Here is a 12712-nt window from a genome sequence, read left to right as displayed (position 1 = left end):
TGTCTTTATCCATTTATACATGTACAATTGAGGACTAAGGAATGAAAGAGTAAGTGTCCTCTCACATCTCCAAATGGTTGGAGAAATACTCTGTGCTTCAGTTTAAGAACGTTTCTTTTCTATAATTCTTCACCACTTTCTATGTAATGCCACCATTCCAGAAGAGAAATATATGTGTGTATATCTCACCAGCACATTCTGTGCAGGTCCTGTAAATAAGACTAAATGCAACCAAAAACCATTAGAACTCAGAACATATAAGACAATTTCACTTGACCACTACATGGACTTCCCATCTAATTGGACTAATTCGTACATTCTGAATTCATTTTAAAAACTACCTAATAGGATGATCCCCAGAAAGATGAAGAACGTATGTCTCCTTGGTTGTTGTTTTGTTGTTTCTATTCAACAGACTGGAACCAGACTGCATATGGGATTCCAGATCCAAAGAGTAATGAGGAAGCAGACATGATTTTACCACTTGTTCTGCAGTATCTCTGCCCTGTATACATCTCTTACTTTGGGCTTGGGGCAGTTTCTGCTGCTGTTATGTCATCAGCAGATTCTTCTATCTTGTCAGCAAGTTCAATGTTTGCTCGGAACATCTACCAGCTTTCATTCAGACAAAACGTAAGAACACATTTTTTAAAAATGTATCATTATTGTTATCGTTGTTGCCATCATTATATTTATTGTGTATGTAATATTATTTACTGATTAATATTCTATATTAAAATCTGACCCTACTTTGATTAAGCACACAAGGTTAAATAATGATGAATTTTATTTATGCTATAAATAAATGTTTTTAATGCATGTTATTGTTCATGCCAATACTGAAGGGAAAAAAATCAATATAACTATTTCCCAAGAGGTACAGTCATATTGCTATAATTTAAGCCTCTTGTCTTTCTAATGAAAGAGTAATGAAACTCACAATATCTTAGAAAAACTTTGAGTTTAATTAAATACGATAAGAAACTTGAGAACTCTAGTGTAAGCAGAACATGGTGAGTAAGTTGTTTCGTGGGTATTTGTGTAACATCTATGCCTCTGCTTGCTTGAACTCCCAAGTCCAGTTTTGTCAGAAAATAGGCTCTCAATTTGATTTTCCTTATTGAATCAAGTGGGTGCAGAGCAGCATGCTGCTGTGGTCGCTGAGGAGCCAATAGCCTTGACTAAAGCTTTGCCTTACTCTAGGTTTTCCAGGTCATAGGTAACAAAATGGTTCAACTTTTGTTTTAAGGTGTTTGGCCCTAAAGATGGGAGGGCTCCTATGAAGAGAGGCAGCAAGGAGGAGCTATGGCTCCTTACTGCCACATAACAACTATTCCTTAAAATGTAAAGTGAGCAAAATTCAGCCTTGCATTATTACTCCTCTATGACAAGACGTCAGCTCATCTCACCACTCCTCCTGCACATTCAGGGGAAGGCACAGGTGGTCTGTTCTTCCTGCACATGGTTCAGAGAATCCTCTCCCAAAGGCCTCCCCGGGAAGCCACCTAAATTGCTTGCTTCTGATGCTGTGGTTTAGGTCAGCTTTTCCCATAGGTTGAGCCATTTGAACTAGGGAAATTCTCTAGAACAGCTTTGAAGCACCAAAATGCATCTCATTCTTCACCTAAATGAGCCAACACATTGTGTAAGAAGCTGACACTGTGGCAATTTCTTGCAGGCATCAGACAAGGAAATCGTTTGGGTGATGCGAATCACAGTATTTGTGTTTGGAGCTTCTGCAACTGCCATGGCCTTGCTAACAAAGACTGTGTATGGGCTCTGGTACCTAAGTTCAGACCTTGTTTACATCATCATCTTCCCACAGCTGCTCTGTGTGCTCTTCATCAAGGGAACCAACACATATGGGGCCGTGGCAGGCTATATTTCTGGCCTTTTTCTGAGAATAACTGGTGGGGAGCCATACCTGTACCTGCAGCCCTTGATCTTTTACCCTGGTTATTACTCTGATAAGAATGGTATCTATAATCAGAGATTCCCGTTTAAGACCCTTGCCATGGTTACTGCATTCTTAACCAACATTTGCATCTCGTATCTAGCCAAATACCTATTTGAAAGTGGAACCTTGCCACCAAAATTAGATGTATTTGATGCTGTTGTTGCAAGGCACAGTGAAGAAAACATGGATAAGACGATTCTGGTCAAAAATGAAAATATTAAACTAGATGAACTTGCACCTGTGAAGCCTCGACAGAGCATAACTCTCAGTTCGACTTTCACCAATAAAGAGGCCTTCCTTGACATTGATTCCAGTCCAGAAGGGTCTGGGACGGAAGATAATTTATAATGACCCCATCTAAATAAAATACTGCTCTCTCAAACAGCACGATAGCAGGCTAGTCCTGGAAGGATGGTTTGCAGCATATAAAACATGTTTAAAAAACCAAAAATGTTCAGGAGGACAAAAATGCCTATAAAAGTGCAACTGCACAAATACAAGCCAAGCTAAAGGAGGCACCTGTGAAAGCAACAGTTCTCTTCCTCATTGGTGTTTCTCATCCTCATTTGATTTTAACTCTAGATAGTTTTAACTATTCCAAAATGAATAAAGCCCCACTCAAAGAACAGCGGGCCAAGCAGAGCGTTTATCTTTATTGTGAAAGAAGGAAGTAGATGTGAAAGAGCTAAGGAGATTGGATAGTCTTGACCAGATCTTGTTTGCTAGTGCACTGGTGAATCCAATTTAATTCTCACACTGAGGCTGTGAGAATAACTCACCGTCACACCAAGGAATGGTGCAATGAATTAACCAGCTGATTTTCTTCTTTCATGTTCTTAATTAAAACATTTGCTGAACATGCAATTTGTTTTCTTTTAGTAGTGGCATGTATTATCCTGAGCACAGGCAAAGCTAACACACAAAATATTGTATAGTGGCATTTTTTATGTCCAGGTGATAGGGAAATAGAATCCATCTTTGCAGAGGAGCCCTGGGCTCCGTTGAGTGTGTCTACAACTACCAGATGCATTGAGAAGAGTACCTGGAGCATGGACAGCGTGATTATTAGACAACTTTAAAGCAATAACTCAAGAAGCCCATTAAGCAGAAAGTTACAGGAAGAATGGTAGATTTTTATCCTCATCTAAAATGTATAAAGTCTTGCTTCATGCTAAAAGAAGTAATGTCTTGGCTTACTCTCTAAATTATTATTGCAAGTGAAAATGAGCCATGTTTAGGGTGAGGTAGCTACCCAGCACCAATTAAGATTAATGAGAGACAAGCCACGCCTCCCCATGGTAGTAAAACCAGGAAAACAAAACCCACTTAATTTTGGATATTCATTAGTGAGGATGATTTAGTGTCAAGCAAGATATTCTGTGACGCTTTTTCACATAAGCCGAACTTAGGCACTGGACAAATCATTACAAAAAGTATGTAGTGAAATTTAACATGCAGGAGAAATCAGAAAGAAAAAATAAGTCCTAAAAGGAAGAAGCCATTGATTTTTACTTTTGATGTCTACATAACTTTCATGAGGTTGACCATTAAACATTATTTTGCTTCTTTTCTGGAGTTAAAATATATGTGTGTGTGTGTGTATATATATATACACACATGTAACGGTTTGTATTCATTCATGAATTATAAATGCTTTTCCACCAGTCACTTTATAGATATACCTGGAGCTGTGTCTACAAAAGCAGACAGAACTGATAAGCTGAAAAAGTATCGGAGCTTTTGATCCAATAAAAAAAAGCAGCCTGAATTATTCAAACTAAGTCACTTTTTTCCAAAAATATTTCTTTTTTGTGATTCATACACAAAGTGAAGTTAACTCAGTGTTTGACATTAAGTATAAAAGTGTTTGGTAAGCTAGAATTCCTTTTCTTAAAAGTTGTAATTGTCTAAAAGCATCAAATAATACACCGTTTTTGTTATTAAACATGAATTAAAGTAACAGGGTAATTTTTAAAATATGAAATTAAATAATTTTACATATTGTAGTGTCCCTTATTTTTAATGCTTTATCAAAACTTGATGGTGAATATGACATTGCATTCAGAATCTTTAAGGAACATCATCTATGTCCAAATGAGAAGAGAACTCTTTGTACTCATCTATTTGCTCAGAATCTTTTCTATGCCAGTACCCTATGGAGTACTTGGAAGGAGCACATTTTGGGAACTAGTAAGTGTGAGAATCTCAAGATTCTTGGAAACGGATTGAGAGAAGAACCAGGGGCAGGAAACACAAGAAGAAAAACTACAGAGATGGAAATATTTGACACGTAAAAGTAATTACTTGATGGGAGTCTACAGTTCCTGGCAAACACGATTCTTCAGCTGTGCCATGCTGTCCAGCACACTGTCTGAATGATTATTTTTACCCACTCCATCACTGTAAGTTTTTGTTTCAATCTATTTAGGCACGTGCTTCCATAGAAATACATCAGCCGTAATTCAATAGAGTACAACAGGGAAGTCTAATCTTCTTACAGACATTATATTTTACAATTTTGTTGTGCAACAATTGTCCAAACAGATCATATTTAAATCCAGTGAAAAAGAATAAATACTGGTAGTGAAAATTTCTTCCATCCCATTCATTTTATAATAATAGAAAGATAAAGGGGAAAAAATTTTAGTCTCCAAAATGTTAAAAACTAGATAAATTAAATAAGCTAACAAATAATGTTCTATTTTTATTTATCTCATTATTTCCTACCTACTCTTAAATATATAAAAAACTAGTTCAGTATAAAATCCACTAATAAATGTGCTAAATATTAGCAAGTTTTTTTTAAAGGTTGAAAATAGTTGAAAATAAGAAGGAATGAAAAAACAATCACAGGGTCTTTATTTAGGCACATTCACACACAAATTGCCCCCCAATTTCCAAGGAAGGAATGAAGTGGTGAAATGTAGGGGACGATGCTTTGTGCTCGTCCCTTCTCTGTTTTGATGTCAGAGGTGATGCAGACAGCTTTGTATTCTTCCGGCTTTGCTCAGCAAACCTAATTCCAAAAGCCCATTCTCAATGGACAGAAAACGACAGAAACGTTTTAGATACTGGCTATATTAACCTTTGGAGGCAATACCTGTGGATAAAGCATTAGAATAAAACATTTCATTTTCATACTTTTACAATAATTGTAACATGTTTGTCAGATAATGTTAGTATATTCACACGTACTTTTTCAAAACATCAAGCTTGGAGGTGGACTGTCAGTAACGAGCACTCACTGTCAAAGTCCAGCTTTGCTGCTACACTTACAAGTGATGAATTTTGTGTGAATATCAGATGAATGTAAGCCTGAAACAAGCGAATCTAGTGCAATGGCTATTAGCTTTTTTATTTGGAAATAATGAATTAGCATTGTATTTTAAACATAATCATGACTTTTTCTTTTTTAGCCTTCAAGAAAATTACTCTGGAATAGTGTATAATTAATTGTAAGTTTGCTACTCAACAGACAGATACATATAATGGTTCTAAACATATATTTTTGTCTGTCAAAATATTATATAAATTATGATCAAAATAAGTAGATTTGCAACTATACATGTAAATGTTATAAATGTAATGGTATTGTATTAAATTGTGCTGGTACAATTCAGGATATCATTGTCTGGGTTTGGCTTTTGGGGGCCCTCTCTTAAAGCAAATATAAATGGTGCTTCAAGACAGGCATTCAATGGAATTGAAATAAACCATCTCAATTCCATTGAACATATGCAAATGTCAAATGGAAATGTTTCACCTCGCATAAATCTTGGGGCAACATATTGTATCATATCTTTAAAAAGATGTAAATTATTTTCCCTGGAAAAGAAGTTCTACCACTGCACACAGGCCTTTCTTTGAATCAAAGAAATAAATAGACATCATGTATATTCCATTGATATCAAGAAGATCTGCATCTTAAAAACCATATAGCTGTCTGATAATTCTTGATTTAGGATATACAACCAATCACTAAGTGAGAAACTTGTTCTTATTGTGCTCTAAGTATAGGCTTCATATCTCTGACCTAACTCTTTCAAGGTGTCTTTAAAAGTGTAATTATATAGACTCTCAGAAGAACTTTGGCCTTTTACACCTTAATGATAAGCCTTTGGATGTGTATATGAAGTAGGGGTCTCGAATGAGCTTAATAATGAATGAAGCAAAGAATAAGTATTATGGCAAGAAATATCACAGTACTTTGCCATTACGGACACGCTTTTAAAGAGCATGTATTTTTGCATTATCACAAATTTACAGTATGGAAGAAATTATTAGGAGCTAGAAAACAGAATGTATAGAATATGATGTTGCAAACTGTGTATGTTTTCTTCATTTTTAACCATTGTGTTTAGAGATTTTAATTTGATCATTAGCATTCTTCTAAGACAGATATTCTGAGAGACATCCAGGGAACTAAAGGATGATGATAAATGATGGTTTTTTAAAAAAGTTTTTATATGAACACCTAAAGAAGAGCTCCAAAATAGTAAAAGCAGCCATCTCATGTTATTTAAATTCTCTAAAATCGAAGAGTTTGTGATAATTTTGTTATGATTTTTAGATGGAAAACTACGGTTACCTGTTTAAAAGAAGCACTGCATTATGTTTTTGAAGCCAAAATGCTGTGTTGATTTATTAATTTTTGAATTAGAATCAGTTAAAACCATAAACCAGATGGGACTAAAGGCTTATCGATAGAGTTAGAGTAGTGGGTATTAATGGAAGGAATATTTGAAAACAGTCCCTTTGTAGTGCTACACAATGCAGCTGACATGAGCCACAACACACGAATGGCAGGAATCGGACTCGCTGGCTTCTGGCCTGAGAATGGATGTAGCTGGGAGAATTGTTGGAACTCCCTGGGTTTCTGCTTTATCTACGTAAGGCTTCTGAGTTAGATCATCTTTAAGGTCTCTTATATCTCTAAGTTTTTATTACATCCTTACTTGGAAACCTATTTAGGGAATTGTAGCATAATTTGGCAGACAACAGGTAAGAGTGTGAATGTGGAGTAAGACACATATGCCTTCATATAGCAGCTCTGCCTCAGATTGAGGGTCTCAACAGTCATATGATCTTAGCCAAGTTTCCCAAGTGAGGATTGTATTTGCCTGTTTTTGGGCTTAAATTATATGATACATAAAAGGCTACATGATAGAACACACTTAAAAAAGTGTGAAGATCTAGAAATAGAAATAGAGCTCTCCAACTGGAAAAATCGTGACAAGACATATCGAACTATTTGGGAACTCATTTTGACTTTGAATCTTGTCATATTCAGCCAGTTTTAAGCATGGATCCTAAATTAAGGATGAAGAAAGAAGAGCCATGTTTTAAAGTACGTTGAGCTATAGGTCATATTTGCATTAGTTGAGTTTTCAAAAACCTAATTTAACAGAATTTTAGTGCTTCTCTGCATGTATCTAAGTTGTGGTCCATGTATGAACCTGGGCTTAAGTACAAGTGCCTGAGTCTGTGGGAAAGTTTACCTCATTATTCATATTGGAATTTTCAGGCAGTGCCATCTTCCAAGAGTAGCTGGTGCTGTGAGGAAAGAATAGAAAGTCTACGGGGTCGGTTTGTAGGTTTGGGAAAGCTGGTGAAAATTTTCCTTGCTTGCTTTGTGCATTTCTGATATTCCATTAAAAGACATCACATGATTCAAACAATTCTTTAAAAGGTAACAAAGATGATGGGAGATTGAAAACGCAAATTTTGTCATTTGAAAACCAATCAAAGCTGGACTTCAAAGCCCATAAATGTGTATGTTGGGGTGGGAGTGAGAAACAAAGTGCTGATGGATACCAATAGAAATTAACATGAAATTTCAAAACATCAAAGTCAAGAAAGTATTGCAAACCATATTACTCTATATAGGTTAAAATGTTCCAGACTTGGATGGCCATGGGCATAAAATATAAGCTATGACTTAAGTGCAGGGAGCAATCTGGGTCGAACCCACGCAGAGCAATCTCAGTCCCAACCACTTTTATTTGGTTCACAGAGCTTGAATAGACTCAATGGATGCCGCATGATCTATTTTCTGTTAATCAACAGTAAGTCAAAATTTAGCCTTCAGAAAAAGCTAACCTACATAGGCTTCCATTTTGTAACAACTTCCTTTTCATTTCTTTTTAGTTTTTATAGTAAAATTTTTACTAAATAAAACTACACCTAGTAATATTTCCCACATTTCATTTTTCAGAGAGAATCATAAAGCTCCAGAAAACCAGTTTATACTAGAGCTTTTAAGACATAATATAAAATGTAAACATCTGGCTATGGCCTCATACATATTTGATTCAGTCTTCTATTCTTTCTACATCTATTATCTACAAAGCAATTCTAAGATCACTGTTATTTAGAAAGACAGCTTAAAAAACTTTAAAATTAATTTTGGTTCACTCTACCTTCTAATTTAAGAAAATACTTGAGACTTTTAACAATGAAGTCTGAAGCAAAAGCAAGTTTTCAACATTCGTGTCGATGACCCCTTAGGGATTCTACTTTCTTACCTTCACCATCTCTGAACCAAGGAGTTAGGAGAAGTTACCTTCATTCCTGGTTTTGCTCCTGTTTGATCTTGGATAAGCTAATCAACCTTTCTTAGTCCCAAGTCATATTCTGTAAATGATGATCTTCAAGGCATCTCTCTGGCTTGGAATTTACCAATGACATGAGTCTACATCTCCCCTCCATATCAGTCCGGACATACTTCATTGCTCATTCTGGAACTATTCAAATTATTGAGTTTCTAAAGATCTCAAGTTTAACAATTGCAATTGTTGTGAACTGAAGCATTACGGGAGTGGTAAGAGAAAATTGCGGGGATGGTTCCGTTCTGTATCTTGATTTTGGCGGTGGTTACACAAATCCACACATCTGATACAACTGTGTAGAACAATGGGGAAACAAAACCTTCCTGGCTATCTCAGTGTTCCTCTGTGAGCCCAAGATTTCTGAAATTCTAAATACCATGAGAGTTAGCTCTGTAGCCATTTTTCTAGTTAATTGATCTGATCCAAAAGTGGAATAAAACTTCTGTTAAACCAAATGACTATAGCCTAGAGTGGGGCTCGAGACTACACCTGAGGGTGTTAGGAAGACTGGAGTGTTTTTTTCACTATGTATTTACATTGCAGAAGAATGAAACCCAGAAGTTGGAGAAGTCTCTAGGTCCTAACAGCCAAAACACATGGGACCATCTGAGTTTTGAAGAGATTTTACTTAAATACCAACAAGATTGGAATTAGGACCCATTCCCATTATCCTTCCCAGGAGACTCAAGAAGTAAGGGGGACAGTGGCCTCCTTTACCTCCATAAGCAAAGAAAAATCATTTTTCTTCATCTCTCATCTATGGAGTACCAGCCCTGACAGTCTAGTGTTTAAGATTTGGCACTCTCACTGCCATAGCCCAGGTTAATTTCCAGTCAGGGAACCACACCACCAGCCTGTAGGTTGTGATAGGGTGGCAGCTGTGTGTTGCTGTCATGCTGAAAGCTGGGCTACCAGTATTTCAAATACCGACAGGGTCACCTAGGGTGAACAAGTTTCAGAGGAGCTTCCAGACTAAGACAGACTAGGAAGAAGGACCTGGTCATTCACTTTCAAAAAAAGTTGGCCATGAAAACCCTAGGAATATCAGTGAGGCATTGTCTGATATAGTGCCAGAAGGTGAAGGGATGGTGCAAAAGACCAGGCAGGGTTCTGCTCTGCTGTCCACAGTTTTGCTAGGAGTTGATATTGACTTGACAACACTAACAAAAACATCTCTGGGGTGTCCGATGCCCACAAACACCATGTGCCATCAACCATCCCCATACCTGTCTGTGAGTCAAGTCCCCTTAATGACCACCTAATCTTGTTGCTTATTGCAACAATTGTGTCTTCTGCTTTCTGATAGTTGAGCCCCTCCACTTGGACTCTATTGTTTCAGGGTACTATCTTTTATTATCCTAACCGCTGTCAGTGAGCCCCTACTACCAGCCTCCTTGGCCTACAAAGGAAAGCACCACTGAATTTCCAGCACTATTTAGTATATCCACTCCAGTAAGCCCACTTTCAAGAATGTTTTAATCCCTTCCTCCATTGTCTAACATGGCAATTCTGGTATTTCAACTCCATTGAGCTAGGCCAAAACTTTGTTATGTTTCTAGGAGTCATCCTACTGGTGAGTTCATACCACCTCCAGGATCTTTTGCCAGGGTATAAAATCCTATATCTCAGATGAGTGCTCCCATCAGAAAGCTTTTGCTCTGGAAGAGGCACTAATGACCAAGTATACAAGATACCAGCCAGCTCTTGTCATCAGCCTCTCAAGTGCTGACATGGTGAGCACATGAATGAAGTGACCATGGTGGCAGAGATAGAAGCTATAGATGGGACTGTGAACACAAGCTGCTTCTTACCAAAGCTGATCTAGATACTACTAGTCCAAGTGTCTAGTCTGCCAGAAACAGAGAGCAACATTGAGTTCTGATACAGCATCATTCCTTGAGCAAACTAACAGGCCATGTGGTGGCAAGTTGATTCAGTTGGGCTTCTTTCACTCTGGCAGAGCAAGCAATTAGTTGTAGTAAGAATAGCCTATTTATATATTCTGAGTAAGTGTTGGCTTTCTCGGCAGTACCACTATCTAAGGGTTTATAGTGTTGCTTCGCCTACACTGGAACCCCAATAACCTTACACTAAACCAAGGGACTTTCTTTACAGCAAGGGAGGTGTGGGAGTTGGCTCATGACCATGGGATTCTTTGGTCATATTCTATAACATCTGACCCAGAAGCTGCCTGCCTGTCAGAGAGTGGAACTAGCCTGCATAAGGTACAGCTGAAGTACTGCTTCAGAGGAAACACTTTATGGTAATAGAGTGCCATCCCATGGGATGCAGCATATACCTTGAATCAAAGACCTTTATATGATATTGTGTCCAGTATGGAAAATAAATGAGTCTGGGAACCAGGGGTGGGGAAGCAGGACTGCTTCTACCAACCATTACTCCTATTGACCTAATGGGGAATTTGTGCTGCCCATCCCTACAGCTCAGAGCTCTGCATAGTTGTAAATCCTGATTCCCAAAGGGGAAACACTTCTGCCAATGGAAACAGCAAGATTCCCATTGAATTAAAACCACAGCTGTCACCTGGGCACTTTGAGCTCCTTTTATCAAGGCACTATCAAGCATGAAGAGAAATCACCATCGTAATGGAGATATTGATCCTAATCATCAGAAAGAACTAGATCTGCTGTTACCCAATGAGAGCAGGGAGGAATACATTTGACATTCCAGTGATTACTTTGGTGCCTTTTGGCACTCCCTTGCTTACTTGTAGAATAAATGGACAAGTGCAGCAAATTGGCCTGAAAAGGGGCATGGTGGCCCACCCCTATACCCCTCAGGGATAAGGTTTGCATAAATCGCCAAGTTTGCCACCAAAACCAGCAGACTTACCAGCTGAGAGTGAAGGGAATTTAGAATGGCTATCAGAGAAGAGACAAGCAGACAAGAAGCATTACTTGTGGCCCTGATAACAGGCACAGTGGTGGAGGCTGCAGTTTATACCATTTGCTTTCCTCTTCCAAGTTTCTCCCAGGAAAAAGAGACCCACTGGAATCCTGAAAGAGTCACTTAAAACTTCTGTATCCCTAAGTAATGCTTGCCTACTCACTTCTTCCAAGTGGTCGTTCAGTCCATATTGGAGCATTCCAGTGAAGGATACTCACCAACTCTTGAGTTGACCTACCCAAATATTAGAAAGTTCCCACTATTTAACACATATTCATTTTATTGACCAAAATCTACATTTCTCTTAAGCTTGAAACAAAACTTTATCTATATAACAAAGTATGAGACTAACCTTCTTTCCCCACAATCTTTATTGAAAAAAGTAACAGAAGAGTCGCATCCCTTGCCACTCAAACAGCTACAGATGATGTTGTATGGGTAGTAACAAATAATCTGATTAACATAGTGAATTCCAGTCGTCTTTTGTTCTCATTTTTAAAAAAATGTAGCTAAGGTAGTAGAGGAGAGCTATCTAATAAAATGGCAATTCAGAATGAGAAGTCTTTGTCAAACTGTATTTAGGTTGAGTATTCCAATTACTGAATAATATTCCATTCAGAGGAAGTACAAATTCAAAATCTAATATACTTTAAAAATAATATAATTTTCCATCTTGAAGAGGTGACAAAGGGAAGATTCCACCTCTCCACATACAGTCAAATTTACCCACATAAATCCTCAAAACCCAACAGTGCCTGGTCCTGCCCTATCTCCTTTCTTTGTCTTTCTCCCCCAAAATTTCTGGCCAGTATCTCTCTGTGATTCTCTCTTGCCTTCTTTCCTCATCTATAGAGGGATTCAGCCATTTCTGTCTTAAGTCCTGTATCTTCACTCTGTACCTGGATCAGCAGAACAAAGGTGGCAAACCTACAAAAGCTGTCTTTAGAGCAAGTGAAAGGGAAAAGCTATACACACCTTCTGTTTTTATAAAAGTATATTTTCCTGGTATTGGAGCATATCAATTCTGTTAATATTAAAATAGTACAACTTTCTCATGGTTTCTAAAACCATATTTAGATATGTTTACAAAATTTAGAGCCAAAATAAACTAAAACATGAAGAATGCTTTTAATTTTACAGGCTAAAGGCATTGCTTATCAAAGACTGCTGTCATCATGGTCAAAGGATCCATATTCTGTGTATTAATCTCTTCCTTTTCACTGAAAGAACAGCCTCCATG

At 37.6% G+C, this 12712-nt stretch overlaps 1 protein-coding gene across 3 annotated transcripts in view; it reads left to right on the top strand.

The window, feature by feature from the left end:
- Nucleotides 1–5577, top strand: part of SLC5A7 (solute carrier family 5 member 7) — a 94688-nt gene extending 89111 nt beyond the window's left edge. For 2 of the 3 annotated variants that reach the window (XM_070573310.1, XM_070573311.1), the window contains exons 8-9: nucleotides 416–633; nucleotides 1679–3429. In XM_070573310.1, coding sequence (XP_070429411.1) covers nucleotides 416–633; nucleotides 1679–2305 — 845 coding nt within the window. In that variant the 3' untranslated portion in view covers nucleotides 2306–3429. Of the gene's footprint in view, nucleotides 1–415; nucleotides 634–1678 lie in introns of all 3 variants that reach the window. The other variant, XM_008537740.2, reaches the window with a different exon arrangement.
- Nucleotides 5578–12712: the final 7135 nt, after the last annotated feature.

The sequence above is a fragment of the Equus przewalskii genome, chromosome 14 (assembly GCF_037783145.1).
Source record: "Equus przewalskii isolate Varuska chromosome 14, EquPr2, whole genome shotgun sequence".
Classification (NCBI taxonomy): Eukaryota; Metazoa; Chordata; class Mammalia; order Perissodactyla; family Equidae; genus Equus; species Equus przewalskii.
Note: the sequence above shows the minus strand (reverse complement) of the source record. Positions and strands in the feature narration are given on the sequence as shown.